We start from the raw sequence: 15,449 nt of genomic DNA, 5'->3' as shown, positions 1-15,449 counted from the left end.
TATTTAAACTGTATAGACTATGTGTATAGTATACTTATAATAAATGAATTGAAAATAATCAATTGTCAGAAAAGGGTACAACTTTTTTGTAAAGCTAAAATATATAGTAATACTGTAGAATCTAATATTTATATTCAACACATAACATATGTTATATAAAGATAATTAACATTTATTATTTTATATAATATTTTATTTATTCAACCAAACAATATTTCTGTATTGTTACATTATTCTGTATTAAAACATGAAAATAGGAGAACTGATCATTCATTATTCACTTATGAATAAAGGTTATTCAGTGGTTCTGTACAGCATGTTGTAAAATGCTTGTAAGAGTGTACTGTACATTCATAATAAACAATACACTGATTACTAACAATCATCCTTACAAAACAAAAGTCCTTTTGGATTGTAAGAATAGTAATGGTAGAAACTCAGATGTGGTCATCCTCCTGTTTTCTCTTCTATGATTCAGGATGATTTTGAGGCTAGAGATATGATTTCTCCATCATACGGTTCTCTGCACACAGCACTGGGTTTCCCAACCTAAATACAAGCAAAACATCCTTAATCCTGGTTTATACAACACAAAGTTCTCTCAGTGCAGGATAGGGTCATAAATTACTCTATGACAGAATAAAAATACCACAGAATTTACAAAAATGTGGGGGCAAAAATGCTCTTGTAGTGAATATGTATTTTTTCTCTGTTACCCATATCGATTTTATATTTCATATTTTTATATTCTAGGCCAAACTAGAGTAGCTGTGGCATGTAGCTGTCAGATATTTGTATTCACTGTCTCAGAGGTGACTGTTGTTCAATGTGTAGGGTGATGGAAAAAAAATAAAATCATGTCTGAAAAAACAGAACGCTAAATACATCAAAATCATTAATGATAGCCAGTAGGCAACTGTATAATATAAGTGACTTCTGTATTTGATAATTTAGCAGTTTTATTTATAATTCATAATACAAAACTCTTAAAACTAGCTGTTTTCATTGGAAGCTGTATTGGAACCCCAAAACTCACTTACCTTTTCCCGCTGATTAATTCTCTTATACACAAATTCCGCAAAGGGTTTGCGTGGGATGAACCGTCCCTCGCCTGGTTCTGCGAGCAGCTGCCCGTTTTCATAAACCACCTTCCCCCTTGAGATAGTGACCACTGGAACCCCATGACACTGCATGCCCTCAAAGATGTTATAGTCCACAGCCTGGTGGTGTGTCTTTGCTGAAATCACCCTAAAAACAACACAGGATGATGCATTATTGAAACACATAATGCAAAAGAAACATACATATATTTAGACTTACTGATTATTGATTTGCGCCAATAAACAAAACTGTTAAATATACAGTTTAGCATTGTTATACAAAAGAAAATGGACTGAAGAATTCCACAACTGATCAATTGCATTTGGTATATTTGTACAATTAAATATAGGTAGAGAATTGTATTTTAATTGAGAAATTAATGCCTAATACATTGAGTATTTCCTCCAGTCTGTATCATTTGACTACTCTCAATCCTTCTATGTCTCGCAACTTACACATATGAAAGCGTTTAGACAAGACATGTTTTAAAAGCATATTTAAAATAAACGTAAAAAAGTAGCAAATATTGCATTAAAGTTGGTACATTAATGTCTGTGGATCAGTTTAAACTATCCATTTCATTCAATTGATTCAAAAGTCTGATTCAGTGATTAGTCAATTTCCACTGTATATTACTTTTTACATTGAACATTTAAATGCTTGAGGGAAATTATGCTTTCTCTGACTAAAAAGAAAATCACAATTTTAAGCCATTGCAGAGCAAATACATACATTTATTGAGATAAATATCAATGCAAAAATTTTTTAAATATATTTCTTAACTAAACCTATATCACGTTTTCAGCTATTTCACCAAGTCCTAATTGTAATGTATAAAACTTGATTGTATTTCTCCAAGATGATGTAATACCACTCGCAGTTTCTTAATTCAGCAGAGAAACATTTGAACCCATTTTATTGAGGTGCAGCATACCAGAGCTTTTTTTTTTTTCTCCAAAATTGTAGTTTCCCATATTCAGCCCTTTTTTTTTTTTTTGCTGCTCTGCGGCTGCATCAGTACAGTTTAAAGAATGAGCTGCGACTGGCCATCTGTCTCCACCACTGAGACAAACCAGCAAAACAAAGAGTTTTTTAAATGAATATGACAGCTGTCATTGTAAAAGCTCCTACAGGAAGACAGTAAAAGTTATGGATTCCATTTAATGATCAGCAAAAATTATCAGAAGCCAAAGGATATCAACATTTACACTCCGTTCCCCTTGAAATAGATTTTTCTGTAGAAGCTGTCCATTCATGTAGCATGAGATGGCGAAATTGTATGAGTTGTCTCATTCAAAAAGGTACAGATTTTACTACCATAAAGAAAAATAAATGAACCAATGAATCATGTTATTGCAGTTTTTTTTATTTTAAGTTTATCACCTTAACCAAACCCTATTTCTAACCTATTATTGTAATAGGAAAATATCTGGGTTTGGATGGAACGAGATGACTTAAATTAAAAAGAATGGGACCCGAGCTATATTGATGGATCAGAATATCAGAGACTTAAAAGTTGGCTCTTTTGACTTTGACTTTTGTTTCCACTAAGCAACACCCAATCAACCACTCTGAATACCTTAACAACTGCATAGCAACATACCAGCATCGTGCACCTGAGTTTTAGACAGGCAAGCAACACTCACATTTTCTTAAAAATCTAGTCACAACTAACACTGTTATAAAACAGATAGTTCTGACTCTAAATTGTGATTAGATGAGACACGATTTAAGCCATTACAAAATGCCTCTTGTTGCATTTTGCTTTATTATAATCAGCTGAGGGAAGGATAATTATGCAGTTTCACTCCAATTAAATATAAGGCAGCATTAGTATCAGCTTTAGACATTTTATGTAAAATGCAGGAGATATTTTGGACACCATTTCTGCTTTCTATTGCTTTTTCACGCTGAAGATATACCCAGTTGTCCCTAATTGTCTAATCTGCACACAGAATTCAGAATGCAGGACACGTGACATATCTTGAGAGAGCCTCTTACACAAGAGCTCAGCTCAGATTAAGGCAGGTCTGCTCTGTGCTAAAATTCACCACATTGGTCTTCGTAACGTACACCAGCATTTGGTTATTTGCCTAGAGGGAGCTAACCCAGATTCAGAGGGAAAAAGGAGCAACGTGGCCCAATTACATAAGAGCCGCAGCAGTCTGCTGTTTCCGTATTCTCCTCTCATACATGCACTTTACAAACAACATGTTTGAGCAGGAAGAGCGCTACACAGTTCTTCCAATTATGGTCATGTCTTTCCAGCCAATCCATGGTATTGTACTTCATTGTGGCAACATCAGCACCTACAGAACCTATATGACCCTGCACTTGCAGAAACATATTTTCCTTTCATCTCAAGTATCTGAACCTGTAGACATACAGTGGGGTTCAAAAGAATAGGCTATTTATATTTATTGTTTGTCATTACACATTGTATTATCGGCATTAGAATTTAAGTAAAAGCTGAATTGAAAAATGGACATACATTTTGAAATTTCTTAGTATTTGGTGTGTCCCAGATTTTTTTCTAGAAGTGGACTTTTGAAACCCAGTGAATCTGAGAAGGCTACTTTAAAGGAATAGTTCACCTAAAAATCTAAATTATCTCATAATTGACTCACCCTCATGCCGCCCCAGATGTGTATGACTTTCTTTCATCTGCTTAACTCATGAAGATTTTTAGCTCTTTTTCTAAGCTCTTTTGGTCCATAGTATGCAAGTGAATGGGTGCCAACATTCTGAAGCTCCAAAAGTTAGCATAATGCAATCCGTAAGATTGCAGTGGTTAAATCAATGTCTTCGGAAACGATAGGTGTGGGTGAGAAACAGATCAATATATGTCATTTTTTACTATAAATTCTCCCTGCTGAATCAATCTCCACATTAACTTTCACATTCTTCTTGTGTTTTTGGTGATTTACCTTATTTATGCATACACCCCATACTGGACTGGGAGAAGAATTTCTAGCCTTAAATATTGATCTGTTTCTCACCCACACCAATCATATCACTTTTATGCTGCTTTCATGTGATTTTTGGAGCTTCAAAATGTCGGCACCCATTCACTTGCATTGCATGGACCTACAGAGCAGAAATATTCTTCTAAAAAAAAATCATAATTTGTGTTCTGCAGAAGAAAGAAAGATACACATCTGGGATGGCATGAGTGTGAGTAAATTCTAAGAGAATTTTCATTTTTGGGTGAACTATTCATTTAAACCAAACATAAGAGATCTGGTTTAACAAATTATGTCAGGTCCAATCAGGCAACTAAAGTCCCTCTGGGTGAGAAACAGGATGGACAACAGAAATCATTTTTGGAGTAACACTATGAAAACACTGAATAATGAAAGCAATTAAAATGATTTAGATATGTCCCATGTCAAAAGATCATACCCCCAGGTCTCTATGATATAAAATATAGGTCTATAAATTTAGCAATCATCATCTGACTGGTGAAAATCATCTGTACAATTGCTTAGAAAAGTGATAGCACACTTCTTCTCATCAAGCAGCAGGACTTGAGAAATATCATTTCTATGTTACATTTTGAGGATTCTGTCTGGCTCTCTGGTGTGTTATTTAACTTCTGTGCATCCAGACATGACTCATTATTCATCAGAGCATGTAACAGAGATCACATGGCATTTTCTAGGCTGATGTGAGTTACCTGGTGGACTTTGGGTCCCATATGACCAGATCTGCATCAGAGCCTTTGGCAATTCTCCCTTTTTGAGGAAAAAGGTTGAAAATTTTTGCTGCGTTAGTACTGGTGACAGCTACAAATCGATTTTCGTCCATTTTTCCGCTGTGCTGAGGGAAAGTAAACACAAAAAGTTATTCTTGAGATTGCTGTACTGAAAATACCTGAATAAGAGGCTAAAAGGTCAGTCCCTTTACTCCATAAACCCAAACCATCATTTTTATGCCATGTCCACACTAATACATTTTCAGTTGAAAACTCTTTGTCAGTCTTCTAACATTATAATTTTCCAAAGTTTGTGGAAAAAGAGACCATATTCTAAAGTTAGTGTGGATGAAAGGCGTAGCAAAATCAATACATTTTCAACCGAAAACAGTAATGTGGACATGGTCTTAGTGATCATGTATCAGAAGCATTTTTTTGTTATACTGGTTAAAAGTCCCATTACATCCTGACAGCAATCAATAAATCAAGTGCTCTGATGCAAAAATAAAATAAAATCCATTATCTGTGTCAGTTACAGGCATGTAAAAGGCCCGTTCATTTGGCTTGAATGCAATGATTGGATGGCCTGCCTGTCTAACTACATGCCTGCCTTCCTCCGCGCACTCTGGCTGTGCACTCAATGGCGTGAGTTGGGGGCGGGACGTGACTATCTGACTGTTTAAACAACTGCAGCCAAAGGAAATATTCAGAAAGCTGTTTAAAAACAAAGTTTATTTTTGCAATTCCGTTCGGTGTCACTAGTGTCGCAGAAATCACATACTCCAGCTTTAAAGGTACAGTGTGTAATTTCTGCGCTACTAGTGGCACCAAACGGAATTACAAAAATAAAGTATAAACCTTTGCCAACACCGCTCAGACTCATGCCCTTTCTCACTCTCTGATTCCCTAAGGTAACAGGCAATACTAAAGAAAAAAGTGATACACGTTTAACATCATAATTAACAAGACCACTGTAACATAAACGATAACATCGCCGGTTTGAACCAAGTAGGTATAGCTGCAGGCTGGAGATCTCCAAATGGGGAGGAATCTACAAATTAGGGCATAGTTTCTTCACAAGGGTGCGGTGTTACTCCAAAAGGGGGATGCGCTGACTCTAAAAGGGGGTGACTCCTCCACAGACGGTTAGGGTTAAGGAAAGGGTTAGGTAAGGGGCTCCCTATTTCTTTTCTGGTGGTTTGGAACTATTTTTGGAGCTCTGTATGCAGCTGTACCCTTCTCGACTGAATGGTAGATGGAGCGTGGGGATCTAGCACAAGAGTTAGGATAGTCCTTGGTAACTAGAAAGTGTTATGATATATGCAGTATTCCGAGTACTTTACAAATGTATCTGAAGCTCGACAGTAATGAACTAACTTAATAAGCAACATGGCAAGAATTGAATCCCAAAAATTCCCTCAAAGTCCTCCACCTTGTATATGTTCACTCTGGTTTTACTCCGTTCTCTGTCTCTTTGTCTTTTAGTAAGACTTCGAATTTTGGTGAAGTTTTGTTTCCTGTGTAACAAGTCTGCCATGGACGTTCATATTCTCTCGGTTGACAGTTTACTACAAGTAGCCATGCACAAACTCACACTATAGGTTGAGCTACTAAAGAATGGGTGGAGCTGAAATTTAAAAATCAATTTTTGATAGTGCCTGGGAGGCTCAGTATTTGCACTTTTGAGGGAGATAAACCCACGAATGGCTTACTTACAGTTGTCAATGAACAATGAACTGGGATTATGATATTTTGACATCAGAAAAGTTACACACTTCACCTTTAACAATGGCACATAGCAATAATAAAGTGACAAATATTGAATGTTGTGAATGTAAATGCATTTAATTGTGTGTTGTGAAAAAATGTGGCAATGAATGATTTCTTTTAGAGAGACTGACCACTCCCTTCTCCCATATAACAGACATTCTGTCCTCAACGCCGTTGACTCCGTTTGGGATTTTGGTGAAGTCATCTTTTCCAAGTGCTTTCTGGCAGATTGAGAATGTGCAGTTATCTGTTCCTGTTACACTTAGATCGTCACTGCAAGACAAAACATTCATATTCAGTCTGAGTTTATGCTGTACAGTCTATAAGTTAGTGCTCTAAAACAAAAAATTAAAAATACACTGAGCACTTTATTAGGAACACTATGGTCCTTATAAAGTGTGCAATGTGGTCTTCTACTGTTGTTGCCAATCCGCCTCAAGAATCGACATGTTGTGCATTCTGAGATGCTATTCTGCTCACTACAATTGTACAGAGACAAAGTCTAGTTTACAGGAAAAGTTCACCCAAAAATGAACATTCTGACTACATTTACTCACCCCCCTTGTTGTTTGAAACCCAAGTCATCTTTTTTTCTATGGAACTCAAAGGTAGATTTTTGCAGAATATCCAAACCACTTGAAAAAAAGTGACCATGTACTGTCAAGCTCTAAAAAGCTCAATAAAATTAGATCATACTACATGACTCAAGCACTACTGTATATTCCTAGATAAAAGAAGCTTGGCCATTCTGCAAAACATCCCCTTTTGCATTCTGAAGAAGAGAAACAGTCATACGGGTTTGGAACAACATAAGTAAATTATGACATATGATTTATTTTTGGGTGAACTATTACTTTGATACTTATTAATGAGGATGTACCATATCTAGAGCTGTTGATCTTAAAACTTTGCACGTACTTAGCGAGCAGGTCCATGAGATACCCAGGAGTACTTGGGTCTGGTCTCAAGGGAGGGCCCATAACAAACCCAGCAGCGTGAGCCCAGTCCTGATTCCAATAGTGAGTGCCATCTCTGCCCAGTCCTGCTGCAATGGGCTCTCCAAACACCACTCGACCTGATTGAAAACAATATTGATAAAATGGAGGTTTGGAAATGGTCATGTTTAAGGTCAAAACCTTGGCTTTAATGTTTAACAACAAATCCTGAATCTTAAAGATAACATGAAATGTGACCCATTTTACATTTCCGCATTGGTTGCTATAGCAATAACGTTGCGTCAGTACGCAAAAACAACATGGATGGAAATGGAATTGAGATTTTAGCTTATAACATGGTAATGTGTAGCTGCGGCACTGGACTACTACTTTATGAGGTAGTGGCAGAGATGGATGTGTCTGACATGCGCATAGTTCATAGCGGTGTGTGGTCCAGACAGACATCATGTGGTAGCCTCTTGATGAAATGATGTGGCTGTCAAACTTCGGAATGCACGTGGGAAGATGCCATTAATAATCTTTTCAGACAGACCTGAATTCCACCACCACACAGCTAATTTCCACCACCACTTTCAGCATGTTTCCTGCAACACTGAGTGATCTATAAATTGTCCTTACATAGTGTGAAAAAGTGACATACAGCAAAAAGCCACTTGAGATCTGAACCTGATCAGAGCGGTCTGACCGATGTATTTTTTGCCGTTCAGACTTGCTAAATATTTAAAAAAAATCTTTGCACAAAGTTTGAACATAGCTCACAGTTCAACAAACTAAAGAAATGTTTGTGGGATATGAGCATGGAAAGGCCTGCAAAAAATCCTGGTCTGCATGTTTTTGAAACCCTCTTCTGCTGCAAATAATAATTTGTCTTGTCTTTTTCCAGCTCACCCACCATTTCTCCGTGCATTAGCAACCACCTTCGCCGCAGATTTACTCATGACATGCACCACATATAGCGGGCAGTTAACAGCATGGGCAACAGTGATGGCACGCTGTGTGGCCTCTGCCTCCACTTCCTCTGGACGACACATCTCATGACCCTCAGGACCTGTGATGCCCAGAGAGAGCATACGCTTAGCACCCTGTGTGAACACACATACATACAAATCAATACTAACAGTAAGTCAGTTTAGTAACAAGGTGAATCAAGATTATATTTAGTAATTTGTATATATTATAAGTACATTTAAATGCCCTAAAGGAAGTAACTGTGCTTGCATGAATGTAGTAGAATAGGCTTTATTTGTAAGTATCAACAGTTTTTAAGCAGGCATTTTGAATGTTTTCTTTTTTCTACTTGCAGAAAATTGTTGAGAAGAAAATGAAGATACATTTGAATAAATGCTGGCATCAAGCACTGTAACTATTATAAATAAATTCTGGTTGTGATCCAGCTGCTGAAGTCCTCCCTATAAAACACGTCTATTGCATAGCCACACTTGACCTTGCACAGCTCCTTGTTAAATCTCATTAAAACAGCATTTATGTATTCGGTGCCCTCCAGTGGAGTCATATTTCATTTGTGGTAACTTGTGACTTTTTTAAAAACAATATTATGACAGCAAACTGTATTTCAATGGTTTTAAACATTGAAATCATAATGTGCCTAAAGATGCACTATATATTTTAAAAAATATTGCTCAATCTACCCCTGACTGCTCAATGACTCAGATGACAAACCTTATTGTTCTTTTTTGTTGAGTTTTACTGCTTATTTGGCAATAGTTGACTGTCTTAAAACAAATGTGGTCAGTTGTGATAAAAATAGCTGGTTAGTCCTCTAGCATAATCATCACATGCAAAAATGTTTTAGTAGTTAAGAGAAATGTGTCTGTGTAGCGGAGGGGTGCGGGGCGGGCTGGAATGCGAGGGATAAAGGCGGCCAATGACGACGGTTCGAGAGAGAGAATTACGGGCATGTCCGTCATATGTGTGTGTGTGTGTGTGTGTGTGTGTGTGTGTGAGTTTAATTAAACATTATTTATATTGACAAGCCAGTTCTCGCCTCCTCCTTGCCCATCTGAATCCCCTCACATTGGTGCCGAAACCCAGGAATGATGCCTGTCGCAGAGTCCTCGACACTGCCGTCCATGGGAGCGCCGCTGCCATCTGCCAGGTGATGGAGTAGCCCGACCGCCCGGATGTGGGGAACGGCCATCGTCTGCGGGGTGTGTGGGGACATGAATCCCCGACCGTCTGGAGTGATGCAGCCGCTGCCAGGGGCAGAGGAGCCCGCGAGGGGAGGAGGGAAGTAACTCCCCGATCGCCTGGAGCGGTAGGGCCGCTGCCAGGGGCGGAGGAATGTCCCCATGTGCCGCCAGAAAAGCGGAGGGGCGTTCTGTCCACTGGGGGTCGGAGGTTTGACTCCGGTACGCCCGGGGAGGAGCGGCTGTCGTCCGCCGAAGAGTGTGGAGGAGTGCTCGAGGACCACGCAATGGCACATCAGAGAACCGGTGAGTGAGCTTCTTCTCTCTCTCCTCTTTCTCTCTCTGTCGCACTGTGTTGGCCTTTTCCCTCGCCTATTTAGTTTTTGTTGTTGTTTTTCCCCTCCTGTCTCCTCCCAGGTCGGGGTGTATGTCATTCAGGTGGCACCCCGGACTGAGGTAACGCCGGGAGGAGTGTGGAGTGGAGGGGGGCGGGGCAATTTCTGAATTGGACTGGTTAGTTAATAATCCTGTCAATAAATTAAACACTATGAAATTATACACTTTGAAGTTAACGTAAAATCAAAATTGACCTTATTTACCCTTTCTTATGGCCACTGCACACTTCCAACGAAATCGAAGAATGAATAGGAGTGATGTCATTTAGAACAAAATCTAGCCAAAAGAAATACTCCAGCTACTTTATAGGCAACAACTAATTCCTTTTCAGTCAGTTAAGATCAGTCAACATGAACCCACTAGTGTGTAGAGTAATTACCGAGCTCCAAATTTACCTACATGCATACATTCGTTCGCATAGAGACATTTTCCAAGATCATGTCATGCAATTTTTGGGTGGTTAATTAGTCTAAAAAAGGAAACAAATCTAATTTAAAAGAAGTGGCCATTCATTTTGTTGTTTGATAAGCTGCTTCACAACTGAAACCTATTCACCTATCTGTCTAAATTAAGATATGCCTATCATCAAGATATGCCTTTTGTCTGTAATCTGCCCATTAACACCCTTTTATACACATATTTGCAGTAGTATCAGTTTCATCATATAATAATGACAATAATAAACAATAAAAGATTGCAAACTGCACATATTATGGTCGCATATAAAGTACAAGTGCATTAGTGCCATAAATGCAAAAGGTAAACATTACAAATTACACTTTATCTACTGCATTTACCTTACTTTAAATCATCAATGAGTAGTTAATACAGCTTCGATTACTGATCTCATGTGAAGCATGAGATCATTGATAAAACGTTTTAGTGTCATATTTGTTGATGCTTTACACGTAGTCTTGAGCGTCTGCACATTTAAATGTACTTCTAAACGCCTCCCCCAGCAGCATGGCCGGTGTCTGGGTGTTCATAAACAGCATGTCTTTGCTCAGTTGTTTCAAACTTCATTTTGAGCCTGATCGAAGAACGAGTTTGTATATAAATATATATGTATATATGTTTTTTGTTTGTTTTTTTTAAATGTAATAACTTGCTCCTCCTTTGAGGTCACAAATCGTTCTTACTTTTTAAACCCCTCCCCTCCAACCACCTGGCCATATTCTAGTATGCAACAACCACTTTTCTTGATCGAATTAATTTTAGATGGATCAAATCTCATCCTGAACTAAATTTGTTGCAATGAATATCCCTTTTCACTCTGAAAATCATAACATTATGAAAGTAAAATGGATTGCAAATGACATTTAATGTTGACTTCAAAGGTAAAGTGTTATTTTCACCAATTGAAACTGCAACAATGTTGATTGTTTCCAAACAGGTTACCCAAATACTCTAACCACCCCCTCATGCACGTTCCCAACCATTGTTTTGACAAACAAATAGTTGTGCCCCAAACTTATGCCATTGGTTCAAACACAGCAATGTTTTGAAACTACTAAATAGCCATCGTTTACACCAACGAATTGCTTATGTATTGTAACTTATAATCAGTAATAACTTGCATAAGAGAAAGTATTTTTTGAAAAATCAAGCGAAAAAAAAAGACCCATTTCACCTTAAAGATATTGACACATGGATAGTTTAAATGCACATGTACATTAAGTTCTTACACAACATGAGCTGTTTGTTTAGGGCTTGAGCAGCTTTACATTTAAAGAATGATTAACAAGAAATATCCGCACACTGATTTACTTTCCTCAAACCAGAGTGAGGTTTAACTCAGGGGGGGAAATACATAGAGCATCATTTCACAAACTCTTCACAAACCCATGCTGACGCAAGAAGAGAATTGTTAACCACTGTGCTAAAAGAGATCCAATAAATTCTCTACATATTGTTTTGGGAATCTGCTTTGAAAAAGAATTACATTGTGGTGGGCATTTTCTGATTATTTTTAGTTACATTAATTGTTAAGATAGTATTGAATTTAGTTTAGAGAAACATTTCTAATCAGTTAAGGAATAATATAAAAGGAAAAAAGGCATCCTTCGTTAAAAGATATTATGCAATAATGTATTGTTATAAAATGCGTTTTTGGCAAATGGAATTCTTCTGTTGTGTGACTGTGTTGAATTAGTTTCAATTGCAATTCAGTAAATTTATGTTTCGTCATTCCAATTCAAATTCCAGTTTAAAATTTAACAGTATGGTCAGGTAACTTAGATTTAGAAAGACAAAGCCTTAATTCTGCAACTGTGTCATTTTTTAAATCCTAAGCGTTGTCAGGGTCATTAAGGAGTTAATGATTTACCATTTGCAGTCATGGTCCGATAGACAGTCAACATGCCATCCTGTATGGATCTTTTTGACACGTTATTGCTCTCTAAAATGTTCAGCTCTAAATTGTTCCGTCACTTCAGTGTTTCAAAGGATCTGTTAATATATTGATAACAATGGGCCTAACTGGCATAAAACACATAGACAAGGGATTTTACATACTCAGAAAATCTCTCACCTCTGCAATAAGGTCTCCATTCTCTGCATGGACTTGAGCAATCGCCCCAATGTCTTTACACTGTGAGAAAGCTGCGTACAGTTCGTGGTCCCGCAGCATGAAGACATCTTTGTATGCCATGAACATCTTAAAGGAGTTAACACCTTTTTTATGAACAAGAGTCTCCATTTCCTTCTTGACCTAGAGAAAGTCCCATTTTATGCATGTGTTATTTATATATTGCCACATGTGAATCAACTGCAATTAATTAACAACCCTAATTAATTTATTTGGCAACTGAATGTGTCCAATAATATTGGGGCTACCGAGAATGTGATCTCATCATAATGTAGAATAAATGGAAAAACAAAATAAAAAAAATACAAAATAATTGTTTACTAAAATAAAAAAAATATTAACAAGAATATCATTTTGGCCCTAATATCAAAAGTCTTAACAGAAAAAAGAAATTATGATCCAACGTGAATTTTCTTGATGAAAAAAATATGATCGTGCCTGGTAGCATGTGCATGTAAAATGGCTAGAAATAGCATTTTAGCCTAGCGTAAAGCAGACAATTTACACAAGCTTTATTTCAATTTATTCTGCTCCAAACTTACTTCAAACTTCTCTGTCTGCTCGTATGAATGTGAGAAAATGTTTCACCGCTACTCAAATGCACTTTGGATCACATCATTTTTATGTATATGTTTTCCATCTGAAAGCGCTAAATATTAAATGAAACAAATGACAATAAAATGCAAAGTAATCTCTTCAGTAATCAAAATACGTTTTTTGAATGTAACTATATTCTAAATAACAATATTTTTTGTATCTTAAATACATATTCCCGTTACATGTATTTCATTACTCCCCAACCCTGTATACGGTTGTGTGTGAGCATACACTGTCATCCCACCAGGTGACAGCCATGTGTAGGGAGTAATCGCAGCAGACTTTGGGGTCGGCTGTTCTTCTCCACTGCTCATAGGCTTCTAGGAGTGAACACCCCTTCTGTGGAATGACAAAGTCCAGGATCATCGTCGTGCCTCCTGCAATTGCGGCCTGTGAACAGAGAAGCTTGTTAGTTAATAGTGACATCGAGTAATTAATATCCAGGTAATTCCCATGACTTTTTTTAGTTGCTCATGTCATCAGTAATTGATCAGGATTTTTAAAAACTCATGTTTTAAATCGCACTCACAAAGAACAATTGCTGGCTAATTAAATATTTCAGAGCTGAGCATAACAAATAAATTGTATATTCACTATAGACATTTCCATGTTTGAAAATTTATTATTTGTCTTTTTGTATAAATGCAATGCATCCACAGTGCTAAATATACTGAAGTGCAACATTTCACACTAGTTTTCCCACATGCGTTACAAAGCATGACATCAGTGCATAACATAACTCAACACTCATGAGTATTTAAGCGGATCCAGAAAGTGAGTAATGACAACACCGTGATTTAAACTATTGTTGAATTGTTATAGGAATACTTATACTGTAAGACCATAATTAATTCAAATTTAACCAGACACAGGAGTTATAACTGATGTACAGAACCTATTGTATTTACCTTGGTACCGGTATTAAAGTCATCTACAGCTTTAGTGCCCATGAATGCCAACTCCATGTGGGTGTGAGTATCTATTCCACCTGGTAGCACCAATCTGTCTGTGGCATCAATGACTCGTGTGCCAGCAGGTACCTGCAGATCTGAGCCCACTGCATGAATAACTCCATCTTCAATATACACATCTGACACCTCAGAAAAATCCTCATTTACCACCTTTCCGCCTTTAATTAAAATCCTGCTTTGATTTGTCATATTTTCTATGTTTGACAATGGTACTCTTAATGCTCACAATTTGTTACAAATAATCCTAAATTTGTTCTATGACTTTGTTTTGCTTCAGTAGTCATGCACAAACTTTAAAAATCCCGGTGTTGAGTAATGTTACAATTGTGGTGCTCTCAGAAATGAAGCTCTGTTTTGTCTCTTATTGCAGTTGAGTGTTTTCTTCCGCCCACTTCGTTGCGAAATCTGCCCGACCTGTCCGGCCTTTTTCTGACATGAACTTGATAATGAGCACGATTCATCTGAGCGAATCGGTTCGTTCAGACTGTTCGTTTAAATGAAACGGTTCAGAAAATGATTCGGATGAGTTGAGTGTTTGAAGGAGTTTTAAAGTACAGACGTTTTTCTAAATCATGTTATACTGTATGGTTAGGGTTAGGATATGTTATAAATAGCCGCACTGGTTAGCTAAAATGAAGACTATTCCTATTCTTACTTGATAATAAAAGACGATCGCACTAAAAGCGTTTCCCATCTGAGCACCGCGCGCTGTCCTCGCGCAGCACAGATGAACCAGGCTTGACTGGATCGCGCGGAGATGTAAACGTGCAGTACAGACTACAAAACCTGTATTAAACCGATCATTTTCTACTTTGAAGCACAATGGAGAATGTCAATGTTCATTATGTACTGTTTAAATGTCATTAAGTTGTTTCAGGATTAACATCATGGTTTTTAAAAGGTAAATTATTTCAGCATGCATATGAGGCGGGATGATCTAACACAAAGTAGAGCATTTTCACCCTCAAAAACTAGAACATGTTAAGACCTGTGACTTGTGACTGCAATTTAGTTTTTTGGTTTTGGCAAGGACAGTCATATATTTATAATGCAAATATTATTAATTAATCATTTCAAATCAATTAAGATTTCCTAAATAATTTCTTTATGCCTTTAATTAATTGTGAAGTTTGTACAGCATCTCCTATGAGTCTTTTTCTAAAAGAGATGAAGATGAGGCATCAGTTAAAGGAGTAGTGCACCTAAAAATTGAAAAAAAAAAATTCCCAT

The 15,449-nt window shown here is 37.2% G+C and overlaps 1 protein-coding gene across 1 annotated transcript; it reads right to left on the bottom strand.

The window, feature by feature from the left end:
* Nucleotides 1–205: 205 nt before the first annotated feature.
* dpys (dihydropyrimidinase) lies at nt 206–14,571 on the bottom strand. Its single transcript, XM_052146289.1, has 9 exons — nt 14,157–14,571; nt 13,480–13,638; nt 12,595–12,774; nt 8,414–8,603; nt 7,484–7,640; nt 6,697–6,838; nt 4,778–4,920; nt 1,041–1,248; nt 206–549 (listed from the first exon to the last, which is right to left on the bottom strand). Exons 1-9 carry the CDS (start codon nt 14,406–14,408, stop codon nt 475–477), a joined length of 1,506 nt encoding a protein of 501 aa, XP_052002249.1. The 5' UTR covers nt 14,409–14,571; the 3' UTR covers nt 206–474.
* Between the last annotated feature and the right edge of the window lie 878 nt (nt 14,572–15,449).

Source organism: Xyrauchen texanus, chromosome 17 (genome assembly GCF_025860055.1).
Source record: "Xyrauchen texanus isolate HMW12.3.18 chromosome 17, RBS_HiC_50CHRs, whole genome shotgun sequence".
NCBI lineage: Eukaryota > Metazoa > Chordata > Actinopteri > Cypriniformes > Catostomidae > Xyrauchen > Xyrauchen texanus.
The sequence above is the reverse complement of the archived record's forward strand: the minus strand, read 5'-3'. Positions and strand labels throughout refer to the sequence as shown.